The sequence below is a fragment of the Cherax quadricarinatus genome, chromosome 64, assembly GCF_038502225.1.
Source record: "Cherax quadricarinatus isolate ZL_2023a chromosome 64, ASM3850222v1, whole genome shotgun sequence".
Classification (NCBI taxonomy): Eukaryota; Metazoa; Arthropoda; class Malacostraca; order Decapoda; family Parastacidae; genus Cherax; species Cherax quadricarinatus.
The window spans coordinates 17,973,112-17,988,269 of record NC_091355.1 but is presented as its reverse complement, the minus strand read 5'-3'; the positions used below and the strand labels follow the sequence as shown (position 1 = coordinate 17,988,269).

The following is a 15,158-nucleotide window of genomic DNA, read 5'->3' as shown; positions in this document are numbered from 1 at the left end:
ATGTCTCCAGCAGCTGCCTGGTGAGGCCAACGCCATCTAGTTCAAGGAAGAACCCCCATCCATCCCGTTCCCGTGCCCGGAGATGAATTACAACGGGCAGTAGCCATTCATTTATGGAGCACAGGTTTACGTTCAGCTGACTATATCTTCGTAGGAAAGGAAAACGCAGCTTGGCCTATATGACAGGCACCAAATACTCAACTTCATGCAGACTCGGACAATTACAAATAGGTAGTCATGGTTGTGCTGCCCTGGACAGAAGACTATACTATAAAACTGTTGCACGAAGGACTAAGGGAAGCGAGGCTGAGGCTGGCTACTCCCTGCTTCCTGTACACGTGATGGGGTGTATGGGTATACCAGCTACAGTGTGGTCCCTCACTACCTCTACCAGTGCTTTACTGACCACCATGACTTCAGCTACCTCCTTTCTGCTCCTCCTGATGTTCCCTGGCTCTTATGTTGGTGAGTATCTGCTACCGTTGCTGTGGTGAGCATATGCTTCTGTTTTTGTGGTGGTGAGCACTTGGTACTGTTGCTGTGCTGGTGAGTACTTGCTGCTGTTGCTGTGGTGAGGGATATAAATGCTTCTGTTGCTGGAGTGGTGCTGAGTACCTGTCTCTGTTATGGTGCTGGTGAGTACTTGTCTCTGTTGCAAGGATGGTGGTTATTACCCGCTTCTTCACCATTGTGATGGTGAATACTGCTTCTGTTGCTGAGTTGGTGGCGGTGGTTTAAGGTGCCTGTGGTGATCGTGGTTTGTTGTGCCTGTGGTGGTGGTAGTGGTGGTGGTTTGTGGTGCCTGCCTCTCTCTCTCTCTTTCTCTGTAACTGTGGTCGTACATAGGAGTATATGAAAAGGCAAATAGCAGAGAACTCTACAGTTCACGCCGAGACTATTTTCTGAGAACTACCACCTTCTTCTACTTAGATTTAGGACTATCGTGTAGAGTCTAGGTGCGAGTATCAAAGCTAGAAATACAGACGGCTCTCCCTCCACCCTTCACTCCCTCCGGCAACTGCCGGGAAGAAAATGAGTGATAATATGCCATACTATCCTGACAAAATGGCATAAAGTTCCAGTAGAGATGAAACTGAATGGATAACGTGGGCTACAACTACCTCTGCTAAATTAGTACTGTTTCTGTTTTAACCTACATTTGTTAATCCACTGCCACTCAGAACATTGGTTCTACTTCAGGTTACCACCAGTTCTGGTATGGATATCGCAGCTCACTGTCTACCGGTACTTCAATCACTGACTTGGTTGCTTCTTTGTGAACCGGTCTTTCTGATGTAATAGCTAAAAAGACATCAGGAATCTGTAGACTTCAGAGTTCTCTATCTGCTGTATATACACGTACATGACTGTCAGCTTGGGTCTAATCAGGATTTAGTTTGGAATTATCGACTATTTAAAATATGGAAGATGCTTGGCAATATATATCTCTTATCCTCTCTCACCATGTCCTATACCTTACTGATCATTTTAAGATATAAAACAAATAAAACACGTGTTGATGACCCATCAACCTTGACTGACAGCATCTGGTATCCCTCTAGGACACGATGTTTCTAGTGAATCCTGTACTTTGCTGAGTAACTTTCTATTTGTTACTTGTATAGCTGCATTATTTTTACACTTAAAAAATTAGCTGGTAGTTTATTTCAGTCTGCTATAATTCTGTTTGCAAAAGATATTGCATATGTTGATGTTGCATCGTCTGACTCGCAGTTTTATTGCACTGATTCGATTTATGGACTCATTCAGAGCATCAAGTACAGTTTCTCATGTTGAATGTGTCTTACAAGTTTAGATGAGATTTCCTCGTAGTCTCCATTTCCTAAGAGAATAAAAGTCCGAGAGCTTCGAGTCGTTCTTCATAAGATTTGTTTCTGAGTGATGGTACGAGTTTGGTTGTACTTCTCTGCATCCTCTTTAATATACTTTTCTCTTTTATGTAATATGTAGACAAAAATTGGACGGCATATTTAAGTGCATTATTGAGACCCTATACAGTGTCGGATGCTTTGTGTTTGAAATCTCTAGTTATGAAGCCTTGTATTCGGATTCCTTTGCTGCTCGCGGTTAGGCATTGCTTGGTACTTTTGAGTTCATTGCTTATGATTACTTCAAGGTCCTTGTCTTCTCTTGTTTGGTAAACTTGTTACCGAACGTTCTGCACTACGTTGCACTTGTCTACCTTGAAACTCATCTCAATACCTTCGACCACAACATCAAACTATCCAGACAGCCCTGAATACTCAATTTTGCTGTACTATTTCCCAGTTTAGTGTATTATACAGATTTAGTTATCCTAGGTGGAAGCCCTACCTGCAGATCAAGAGGATTGGATCAAATACCGATCCCTGGGAAACACCACCCCTTTGAGGAAGTCACTCAGACACACTCCGTTGAGTACCTCTCTCCGTTTCCTGTCTGTGAGCCTGTCACTCATCCAGGCATGGGGTACCTTGTTAAGGTCATTCTAGTAATTTTAGTATACTACAGCTGATGGGGCCTTTGCAACTCGGCTTTTTGTATATGTAATTGAAGAGTTCAATTTAGTCGGACATATTTTGCTGCGCAATCTATGATGGCGTCATTTATTTTCTTATTTTCCATAAAGTGAACTATCTTCTCTGTCATAATAGTGTCCATTTAATTATGTAAATTTGACGTTTAATTGATGAAGCGAAAGTTAAGTATACAAATGTTGTCCTCATTCTGAAATACTGAGGAAACATCCCAGTTATTGACAACTTGATCACTTCTAAAGATTTGTTAAATATTACCCTCATTGGCATAAGTATTTGGTATTTACATTATTTTACAACTCTCGCAGGTATTTCATTCGATCCGTTTAATTCGTTAATATTCAGGTTAAGTGATTATGTTCAGGATGCTAATTTCGTCATTTCTTGACCTGCCTGTGTTAGGATTGAAAACAAAATTTCCTCCTTTGGAAAGTTAGTGTCATGTTCAGAATCTAGATAATCGACAAAAACCCGAAGCCTGTGTTGATTATAGATTCATTTTTCCCTATTGTTTGTTATTCTGCCGTTGTCACTAAACGTTATATTGATGCGTTTACTTATTTTTATACTGCTGACGTATTTGAAGAATTCCTCGGGATTACCTTTGATTTGTGCAACTCGTCTTTCAAATTTCTGTTTGGCATTAATCTCTCTCATGTTTTCTGTCTCTGCAACCGGACATAGACATTACGATCTTCGAGGTCACCAGTAACTTTAAAATACTTATATGCATTTCGTTTTTACCTATGGTTTAAACTAATTGTCTCAGCCATTCTGGGTACATTTAATATTTTTACTTTTTTTTTTTTTTGGGGGGGGGGGGGATTTGCCTTTTAAATCTGCTCCACATTTCCCTTACATTATCTGTATTTTTTATTTTTATAAAGTTAACATTACTGATATTTTGAATCCAACAACGTTGCGGTCATTGTTCCCTGGTTTTTCCCGGTCACAGACCGGGCCGCGGGGGCGTTGACCCCTAAAACTCTCTCCAGGTAAACTCCAGGTAATATCTCGTAGGGTCACAGTATTGAACCAGTATTGAAATGCCAACATTATTTAAATAAAGGCCGTCGTGATTAAACAAAACTCTCTTGCTATCAAAATCATCCCATGGTTCGATATATTCTAAAGTATCGTCCATGTAACACAAATCGTAATGTCTTTGGTTTAGACCAGTGACTTTACTGAATGTAGGCACAGTGTCATACCGCGGGAGAAATGCTGTAATTGTCAGTTTCTTCTTGTCTTTGGATTTATTAGTAAGAGCTTTGTTAAGGTTCCGCTTCTCATCTGTGTTTTAAATCATAAATTCCAGTGTTAATCATAAAATATTTGTTCTTTGCTGTGTTTTTCATATTAAATAACTGTTTTTGTTGTCATGGTTGTGTTGACCTTCTGACTATTGCTAGGATAGTGATGGTGGTATCTACCTCTGTTGTTGTGGTAGTGGTGAAAGAACCCCCTTCATTTGCTGGGGTGGTTGTGGTGGTTATAGTGAGTGCCTGTCTTTGTTGCTGCGGTAATGATGGTAACACTTACCTAGGTTGCTGTGGTAGTAGAGGTAGTACCTTCACACAAATAACCCGCACATAGAAGAGAGGAGCTTACGACGACGTTTCGGTCCGACTTGGACCATTTACAAAGTCACACTTTGTAAATGGTCCAAGTCGGAACGAAACGTCGTCGTAAGCTCCTCTCTTCTATGTGCGGGTTATTTGTGGATCGTTCCAGTCACGGTATTGTACCTTTTTGTTATTTAGGTAGTACCTTCCTTTGCTACTGTGATAATTGTGCTTGTTCCTGTCTCTGTTGCTGTGGTGGTTGTAAGTACCTGCCTGTGTGTACTCACTTGGTTGACTCAAACATCTACAACCAATACAGTTATTCAAGAAAGAAAATACAACCTGCTCTCAGATACATCAATCAGGTACATCATCCAAAGGAAAGCGATAGCCAGCTAACTTTGCTTCTAGGAACACACAAATGATGGTGGACTCTAGGCACTATGTATTAATGCTGAAAAAACGCTAGGAATGAGGGGGAGTGTGTTAGAACCTGAGAATTATTTAGATTCTGAACCGTCTGTGAAGGTCCACGTGTTAAATTTAGCATGCAAGGCAGCAAAGAAGCTAACAGCTCTAACCCGAAATCTCGTATCTTCCTAACAGTAGAAACGATTAAACTCTGTATGAAACACAATTACTCTCACACCATGAGTATACTCATGGTGCTCTCATACCTCATCTGTGACCTCAGGACAGAATAGAGAACCTAGCAAGACAACTTCTCACGCCTGGAAACGGCCTGGATAGATATATTTTTCCAATAGAGCCTAACAGCATCGGAGAGATGTGGGTTGTCCTATTGATATGCACCATACCAATGTTATCAACGTACCACACTTGGTTTCTATACAAATAAGACGTACAGCAAACAATTAATCAAATGATCTAAGATCATTTGATTAATTAATCAAATGATCTAAGATCATTTGATTAATTAATCAAATGATCTATGATCATTCATTCCTAGGATGACTCGAGACAAGAACATGTTCGTAGAGTATAACGACAGCGATAAAATCAAATCAGCTGATCATATGAAATCGCTGGGCCACAGCAGACTCCGACATTATTCCATTCAATACATCTATGCTTCGTAACAACAAAAAAGTCTTTAAATGAGCTGAGGTACGTAGCAGCTCATAGCTTTTAGATAAAGTAACTCCTAATTAAACCCTGTAAAAACCCTTGCGTAAAAAGAGAGAAAGAGAGAGAGAGAGAGAGAGAGAGAGAGAGAGAGAGAGAGAGAGAGCGATAGACAAGAGAGAGCGAGAGCTAAAAAGAAGGAAATATTACATGTGATGTTTGCCACAATTACACATAGGTTAAATAGAATAATTGAGCCCCTGGGTGTTAGCGAACATATTACAGTGAATTTCGAATACTTTGTGGAATTAAAAATTTTAGGGAAGAACGGCGCTAGGACGATATGAAAGTAAACTACAGAAGAGGAACTTCGATGGGATGAAAGAATTCCTCAATACGGTGAAGCGGAAAAAGGAAACTCGAAAAGAAATGAAGAATCAAGCTGGAAAAATAGAAGAGGCAGAGAAGAACTTCCTTCCTAGAATATGGACATATGGCAAAAATGAAGAGATCCACTGGATCAATTAATAAAGTAGAGAAAAGAAAGAAGAGCACAAGAGTGTGAGAAAACAATAGAAAGGGAAGGACAAAAGGGAACAGAAAAGTGATCAGATGAGCCAGAAACGAATAATCGAGGAAGAGCAACAATTTTAAAGCGACTTAGCAGAAAATGTCAAGTTTAAGCGACAACTGTTCCACTGTCAGACCAAGTGAAGATTGTCAATGGCCAGGTAATTAGTTTGAAAAAGAAGGGAAGTTCACACACTCAAAAAAAAAAAAAAATCTACGCGATGTTAAATGGTTGATTTAAAGAGGTGTTCTCAGTGGAAACTGGAGAAATATCGAAGAGTCAAGGGTAAAGAGTACACCAACAAGTATTGGACAACATGAATACAATAGAGGAAGAGGAAAAAAATTTCTGAGCTGGATACATCAAAGGCAATGGAACATCTCGAATGCATACCTACTGTAGTTTCTACGCTAATGAATGCAAATAAGTACCTAGTCATTGACTGTCAGATATAAGTTTTAATTTCAGTGTATGTATTTGTTGCTACCAAAGTGCACTTGTCTCTGACCTCTGCACCTCTTGCAGGCATCAAGGTACTCCAGGACCATAGCTACGAGCCCTTATACACTGTGCACATCCAGTCATCTTTCGCATTATCAGTGGTTCATGCTATAGAACTGCTTCAAAATATTGGTGAACATCGGTGGTAATTCACATACACCCACCCTGTTCCCCCCACAGTCATTTACGTATTCTCGCACTGTTTCACATGCACTGCACCTGCCTCCCTCACCATGCCTCTGGTTTATTTCCTGCAGCTGGGTTGGACTGCACATTGAGGGAGGACGAGATCGCGTGCTCCTCGGAGGCCAAGTGTGTCAAGCTTCGTTATGTGTGTGACGGAGACAATGACTGCGCTGGGGGAGAAGACGAAGACCCCGACCTCTGCTACGTAAGTATTTACCAACTCCAGTATGACTGCTGCACCACTGTACCCCTTTCCCTGTATGACTGATGCTTCAGTGTACTCCTTCCCTGTATGACTGATGCTGCAGTGTATCCCTCCCCCTGAATGACTGCTGCTTCAGTGTATTCCTCCTTTGTATGACTGCTGCATCAGTGTATCCCTCCCCAGTATGACTGCTGCTTCAGTGTTCCCCTCCTCTGTATGACTGCTATTGCAGTGTATCCCTGCTCTGTATGACTGCTGCTTCAGTTTATTCCTCCATTGCATGACTGCTGCTGCAGTGTATCCCTTCCCTGTATGACTGCTACTGCAGTGTATCCCTGCCCTGTATGACTGCTGCTTTAGTGTATTCCTCCTATGTATGACTGTTGCTGAAGTGTATCCCTCCCCTGTATGCTTCTTCAGTGTACCCCTCCCCTGTATGACTGCTGCTGCAGTGTACCCCTCCCCTGCATGACTGCTGCATCACTCTACCCTTTCCCCTGTATGAATGCTGCTTCAGTGTACCCCTCACCTGTATGACTGCTGCTGCAGTGTATCCCTTCCCTGTATGACTGCTGCATCACTCTACCCCTCCCCTGTATGACTGCTGCTGCAGTGTACCCCTTCCCTGTATGACTACTGCTTCAGTGTACCCCTCCCCTGCACGACTGCTGCATCACTCTACCCTAAGTATAATATTACTGTTTACCTGCCTAGTGCAGGACTAGGGTACTTCGTAGGCCACATGACCAATATTTTGTCTGAGTGTAGAAATGATACCAATGCATGCCTGAGCAAAGGAGGCAAATATATAAGGAGGGCAAGATGTGAAGATTTGCTAAATTTAGGCCAGTTGTTACAAAGATTAATGAAAGGTTGTATACCTGTAATACGAAGTATTCTGCCAAGAATAAGGGTGGAAAACAAGTGGCCTTAAAGGACACTTGGAATGAACAGTCGATTGGGTAAGCACTGCGAGGAACCCAAAGTATAGTACATTGACATATGGGACACTATTTTTTAACAGTAGTGGTAGGTTTGCTTGGGTTGGTATTCATCTTTCCTGGAAGGGAGACAGTGCTCTAGTTGTGTTAGTAGAGAGGGTAGCTAGTGGTTGATCAGGGTGTTTAAACTTATAACTGACAGTGATCTGGATAACTTTAAGGATTTGAAAATTGTCAAAAGGATAGGGGGGAAATACAATAATAGTTTCTGATACAGAAACTAGTGTTGAAGATGTGAGACTAAGGGTACAGGGAAAGCGGTTGTGGTACTGGAAATAAATGAAAATAAGTTTTGTAAAGTGATAAAAATAAAAGGCCAAAAAGCAGTTAGAAAAAACAGGGAAACAAGAAAAATTATCAAAATCTCGTGCACTCTTAGTTGTAGTGCAGGGAACCAAATTTAACGAACTAAGAATAATCGAATATACGGGAAATAGATATAATCGCAATTACCAGAACATGGTTTGGTTTAAAGAGTCAAGACATGCCTGCCATATGCAAAATATGTATATCGTTTCAAATTATTCGTCACTGGTGGAAACAAGTAGGTAGCGTTGCTTATATTTCAGAGAAAACTGGAAATACTGTATCCGTTTGGTTGCAAATTTGTAAGAGAAATATAAACCTGAGTCAGAACTCGGACTACATGGAAGTCTTATATTACTGATGGTATACAATACTGACAGGTAAACAAAAAAGACACGCGTGCAACACTTGGGTATCTTTATTAACAAAACGTTTCATCTACTCAACAAGTTTCTTCAGTTGAATGCAGGCGAATTTATCACCTTAATCGGGAGATTCATTCGTAAAAACTTGCAACTGTGGTTACAGTGGGGCTATTGTTAACCCGCTTATCGTGTATAAATATACCTAGTTGGATAAATCTTACTGTAGCTAGCTGCTCTAGCGGTTTACGCGCTGGCCTGGGAGTTTTGCGACTCACTCACCACGAGTTCAGTCCCCGATCGTGATATGGATTTTTCAGGCTTAAGTAATTGAACTTTTCTTACCAAGGCTGATGTACCACTTAAAAATTAATTCTTATATCTCCGGTCATATATTCGCCAATATTCGACTTAGGAAGCTTGTTGTGCAGACAAAAAATTTCAGGCAATAAACTGTGAAGTCTCAGTGAATGAAAATGTAGTAATCATAGCGGGATTTTAATTTTAGCCAAATTTCCTAGAATTCCTTGAAGTAGTCCAGGACTTTTTTTTTTCTTTATTTTTTTGTTTTACATGGAGACTAGCTAATTACTCTGTCCACAGTGTGGACAGAAGCATTGGGTCAGGACAGAAGAGCAGACTCTGAATCTGAGTACACAAAACGAGATCCAACTAAGCCAGCTATCAGGATGAGAGCAGTGAAGATCGCGTGGTATCTTATTTTCATTATTAAGATATCTTCACATATCACGTAGGTTATTATACTGTCTATATATTCCTCAATAAGTTGACAATGAGGTATAAAGTGTTCAAGAAAGTGAACCCTTCTGTCCAGTACTCAGCATCCCTCGTCTCACATAAGTTGGAGAGCATTAAGTTACTCAGGAGGAATGAGCAACGGAATCACTGTTAAGTTCGGCATGAGCAGAACTGTCTAAAATCTACTGAGGGAGGAAGTGATATCCAAAACCTGAAACCAAAAGAGAAATGAAGCAATAGATTTTCGTATTTTTCTCGCTACGCCAAAATTGATAAGACTGGTAATAGAAAAATATCGCCTCCAAACAGTCTCTTAGTTATAAATAAATTAGCACATGTGGTTTTCGTGCGATAATTTATGAACGCCTCGTCCAATTAGCTTTAAACTTTCAACAGTAGAATATCATACTGTGAGAAAAGCTTATATTGTTAATGGACTGAATAGATGCCAATTTGCCAACTTTATTTATACGTTCTGTGCGATGACTATTGAAGGACACTTCTGAACAGATTCAAACTATGAACACTGATGTAATTCCCTTAAAAAAGTGTCGCTATTATTTTAGGTTGGGCAGGTGAACACCAATTTTCTTACACAAGAAAGTGCTGATTACTGGTTTCTGTGTGTATACCGGAGAACGTCTCTTCTGATCGGTATAATCCTTTCACTGCTGGTGTATGTTGGTAATAAGAAAAGCTACATTACTGGGCTCTTTAAATATTATCTTGCCAACTTTATTAAATTAAGATGTTGGTTTCTGTGCTTTAACTGGATTCTTCATCCAGGAATTGGACCAATCCTCCCAGTTCTTGGAGGGATTTTGATTGTCTCTGTGGCATGCAAAGAGTACGTAACCTTTATTCGGCGCATGTACACACCCTCATTTACAGGCTATCTCCCCCAACCAGCGAACCAGGTTGCTAAGAGTTGATGATGGGGCCCCATCGTTCAACTAGTGACCAGGTTCTAGCCAATAAGAAGATGGTTTTGGCAATCGCAGAGGTTATGTGGGTACCGCTCTCCTGTCTGCCCTTGTCATTCCCATTCTAGAGCTGGTTGAAGCACGGTCTGCTATCTTGTGGCTTCTATTTCTGCCTTGCTTACCGTGGAGTGCACTATACTTATCACTGTACATAGTGTACATATTGCTGTTCTAAATTGGTGAAGGATAATATAAGTCTAAACTTTTTCTACTGTGTTTATTTTGCTCCCATTACACCCGGGATAACAGGCCATTTGGAATCCTGGGATGTAATAGTCTCCATTTCCCTAGGCGCTTTGTGATCCTTGCGGGTTTAACGCTATTCCCATGAATGTAATAATAAAAATTTAGGGTGACTTAAAATTTTCCAAGCTGGATGAACGTACGAATTACTTTTAGGTTGTGTTGGTACCAAATTGCTAAATTGATTGAAGAAATTTAAAAAAATTATATTGGTTTCCATTCCATTACTTATAAATTAATATTCTTATCGGCTTAAAAACCCTCAACGCTGATTAATCTTACATAGAGGAAAGTTCCGAGTCTTACTGGACTTCTCAGGCACCAATTTGCAAATTAATATTTTAAAACATGTGGGCTGGCTTCCTTCAAGATATTTAAGATATTTAAGAAGTGCTCACTTTTTTCAGCATTTATTTTCTTGTAGTTGATATATCCGAGGTGTCAGATCACCATTTAGACTCCTAACCTCCTCATTGGGCTTTGAATTAAATTCTTTATCGATTTTCAACTTCCATATTTTGTATCATATGACCATTTAAATATTTTTATCGGTTCCAGAGGGCATAAAATTATTTAAGGCAGAGTGATGATAAATTATAAATCTTTAACATGAAGAAAATTAAATAGTATGGTATGTAGTGGTGGCTTTGACAAGGACCTGCCTTGTATGGACATTGTTCCTCCATTCTTATGTTCTTATTTCCAATGTTATGTGTTGCAGGTGTTTAAATCTCATTACACATGCGAGAAGGGTGAAGTGAACTGCCGTAGGGGCAGTCAGATGGAATGTATGAGACTACTTAACTACTGCCAGCAGACTGATCCACCTTGCCAGGGAGACGTTGACCCAAAAATGTGTAAGGTAAATAATCTCTCTCATACCTGCCCCATACCTGCTTCAACCCTTCTGCACACCATGTATACACCTTTAGCACACCTGCTTCATATCTGTACCTGCACCTCACCTGACTCACTGCAGCCCCACGCTTGATCCGTATCTGCCTCATATGTATAGGGAGCCAGGAGCTGAATCTCGACCCTTGCAGCCACATTTAGGTGAGTATACATGCCTCAAACTTGCCTTACACCTACCTCTTGCACCACACTTGCCACACATCTGTCGCTCACCACCTCCTCGGCTACCCACAATGTGCCACTGGAGAAGTTATAAACACTTCTGTAATAGCCCTCCTGTTATAACTACTTCTGTTACAACCCTCCTGTTATAACCCTCCTGTTATAACCCTGTTGCTATAAACACTCCTGTTATAACCCTGTTGCTATAAACACTCCTGTTATAACCCTGTTGCTATAAACACTCCTGTTATAACCCAGTTGCTATAAACAATCCTGTTATAACCCTCCCAGTATAACCACTTCTGTTATAACCACTCCTGTTAAAACCACTTCTGTTATAACCACTATTGTTATAACCCTCCTGTTATAACCTTTTTATAGCCCTCCTTCCCTGTTCAACTTGTGGGTTTCACTTGCGAATTTGTGCTCATGGATTCTGCTGTGCAGCTTACGTGTTGATTCAGAGATGTAGAGTTCTTCGTACTCTCCGTAATGGGTTTTGTAAATGCCTGATTCAGTATAGAAGTGATTTTAAGTTTTTGATCTTGGTAATTCACAAATGGTTTTCTACATGATAATGCTGGTTGTGTAAGGTCAGTTGGAAGGAGCAGTTTCCCACGCGCTCCACGCATCGGATTGTTGATTGCTTTCTGTTTTTCTTAGGTGTAGGAGACTGCGTTGTAGTTTCTAAGTGCGCAGAAGATATCAAACAATAAATACACCAGTATTTGATTGTGTGATCGTCATTTTTTGGGAGGTAAGGGTATTTTTACCCATATATCGTATAGAATTGGTTGCAAAAGAGTTCCATGTTGTAGAGCCTGGGTGGAATAAGAATGATGTCGCTAATAAATCACAGCCAGAATTCTTTATATGGGAAAACATTTGCAAAGCTTCCTGCTGTAAATAACTCCAGGGGTAAGTTAGTAAGTACATCGCTGACTGAAGATTTCACTACTGTTGTCATCATGGGGTGTTATTAAAGGTAAAAAAGTTTAATTTTATGCTCTACCATCACCATTCTCTTCTTCCCCCGCCCCCTTATATATATATTCTCGCCTTCGTCTCTTTTTAAGAACATAAGAACATAAGAAAGAAGGAACACTGCAACAGGCCTACTGACCCATGCGGAGCAGGTCCATGTCCCATCCCCCCGGATTAGACCAATGACCCACCCTGTCTGGTCATCCCCACTCAAGGATGGAGCACTGTACCAGACCCAGCAGCACAAGCTAGTCAGGTCCAACTCACACTCACCCACACCCACTCATGTATTTATCTAACCTATTTCTAAAACTACACAACGTTTTAGCCTCAATAACTGTACTCGGGAACTTGTTCCACTCATCCACAACTCTATTTCCAAACCAGTACTTTCCTATATCCTTCCTGAATCTGAATTTTTCCAACTTGAAACCATTACTGCGAGTCCTGTCTTGGCTGGAAATTTTCAGTACACTATTTACATCCCCTTTATTTATTCCTGTTTTCCATTTATACACCTTGATCATATCCCCCCTAATTCTACGCCTTTCGAGAGAGTGCAGATTCAGGGCCTTCAGTCTATCCTCATAGAGAAGATTTCTGATACATGGGATCATCTTTGTCATCCTCCTTTGTACGTTTTCCAGAGTATTTATATCAGTGTGGCTTGTCAATGATCCAAGTCTGAACGAAACGTTATTAGTTTCCCCTCTTCTACACGCGGGTAATTTGTGTAATGAAATGGCGGTTTAATCAGCAGTAACATGTGTAAAGATGTTATGTCTAAACTTGGTAACTTTTTGCTGCTTATAGTAAATCTGCGATGTCTCATAAGAAGTAAACTTTGTGCTGTAGATCGACATTAATAATGGTGTCCAAAACTTAAACGTTTGGCAAGAAGTCCTCCCTGTTACCATCCAAATGAACAACAACAACTTAACTTGTATAACCTTGAAAAAAACATTCTTGAATTAACATGATCAAAGGTAAAAAAAAAAATCGCTAAAGCAGACATATATGACATTCTGTGTGGGGAGCGAAAGAATGTCAAAATATGAGAAACATAAAGACGTTTACCTACCAGAGTACTCAAAACTGTTCATACAAATGCCACATCTTGAACACTCTTGTAAAAAGAGAAAAAAGCGAACATCTCATAGACTGGACATTTTACTAATGAAGACAACATGATCAAGCGACTGCTTGGAGGCGGCTTTTTAAGAGACTTCTGACAGCATAGAACAGATTCAACGGGCCTTCAGTATTGCTAATCCTCTCATATATCAAGTGTTGCAAGGTAATACCTATCAACAAGCACAAGTGTCACTGTTGCTCACTGTTGACACCTAACCTCTCCTCTTATTACTTCTCATATTTCTGTACATAATGTCATGGTACATTACACCTTGTACTGACTTGATGAAGTCAATTTACAGAATAACGTCTCTGTATTTCAAGATCTGCTCCGTACTAAATGACTTTTTCTCAGTATTTGTCACGCCATCCAACATTGGTACTTTTTACTTTTAGTCTGAAAGAAATATTTTAAAAGCTTAAAAAATAACACAACCATTCAATTAATAAAGTAAAAAAATTTTTTTTTTTTTAATTTTAGCATAACTATTAAATTAATAAAACGAAAAAAAAGAAAGTTTTTTTTGTTTAATTTTTTTGAGAAGATTCGAGTGAAAATTCAGCAGCAGTGCATTCAGTAGTACTATGTTGACGATGCTGACACCGAGTCTTCCACAGGTGCTGCTGGACAACACTGTTCAGACCTTCACATCTATAGTTCTGCCAGCCGACGAAGCTCCTGGTAAGTTACCTCTTTAGAAAAAGGTGCTGATATTTAGCTAGTGAAGGGGGCTCTAGATACAAGGATTTTGCCAGCCAAGGTAATTAGATAATTGGCGTTGGCCGCTCATTATCTAACAAATATTCTCCGATTTATACGACCACCATCATTATGTCATAAATCCAATCGTTAATAAACTTTTCCCCCCACATTTTTCCTTATACAATATACGTATTATTCTCACTTAAAGATGTGTTAATGTAGTAGAATGTATTCCACCACATTAACGATTCCACTATGTTGCCAGTGTTGCTTATACTGCTTATGTTGCCAGTGTTGCTGACATTGCTTATGTTGCCAGTGTTTCTTATATTGTTACCATTGTTGCTTATATTGTTTATGTTGCCAATGTTGCTTGTATTGTTTATATTGGTAGTGTTGCTTATACTACTTATGTTGCCAGCGTTGCTTATATCGTTTGTTCCCAATATTGCTTAAATTGTTTGTTGCCAATGTTGCTTATATTGTTTATGTTGGCAGTGTTGCTTATACTGCTTATGTTGCCAGTGTTGCTTATATTGTTTATGTTGCCAGTGTTGCTTATAATGCTTATGTTGCCAATGTTGCTTATATTGCTTATGTTGTCAGCGTTGCTTATATTGTTTGTTGCCAGTGCTGCTTATATTATGTTGCCAGTGTTGCTTATATTATGTTGCCAGTGTTGCTTAAATTGCTAATGTTGTCAGTGTTGTTTCTATTTTTTATGTTGCCTGTGTTTCTTATGTTGTCAGTTTTGCTTATGTTGCCATTGTTGCATATGCTGCTCTTGCCTTCCTCGTATCATACCTGACCCGATACGCTGTATGTTAATTACGGTGTTAACGCTTCTCAATGAGTATAAAGTCATTATGAAAAAATTAACGTAGACGAAACACTTGAATCCTTATGATGAAAATATATTACGAGGAAGAATGCACTGACACGGGCCATATAATGA

General features: G+C 39.8%; 1 protein-coding gene across 2 annotated transcripts in view; it reads left to right on the top strand.

Annotated features, from left to right (window-relative positions):
- Positions 1 to 336: 336 nt before the first annotated feature.
- LOC128700045 (uncharacterized) overlaps positions 337 to 15,158 on the top strand; it is a 115,727-nt gene continuing 100,905 nt past the window's right edge. For both annotated transcript variants that reach the window (XR_011393793.1, XM_053792982.2), the window contains exons 1-4: positions 337 to 465; positions 6,518 to 6,651; positions 11,027 to 11,167; positions 14,119 to 14,182. Coding sequence is in view for 1 of the 2 variants with exons in the window: in XM_053792982.2 (XP_053648957.1) it covers positions 342 to 465; positions 6,518 to 6,651; positions 11,027 to 11,167; positions 14,119 to 14,182 (463 nt within the window). In the remaining variant the exon portion in view is untranslated. The remainder of the gene's footprint in view (positions 466 to 6,517; positions 6,652 to 11,026; positions 11,168 to 14,118; positions 14,183 to 15,158) is intronic.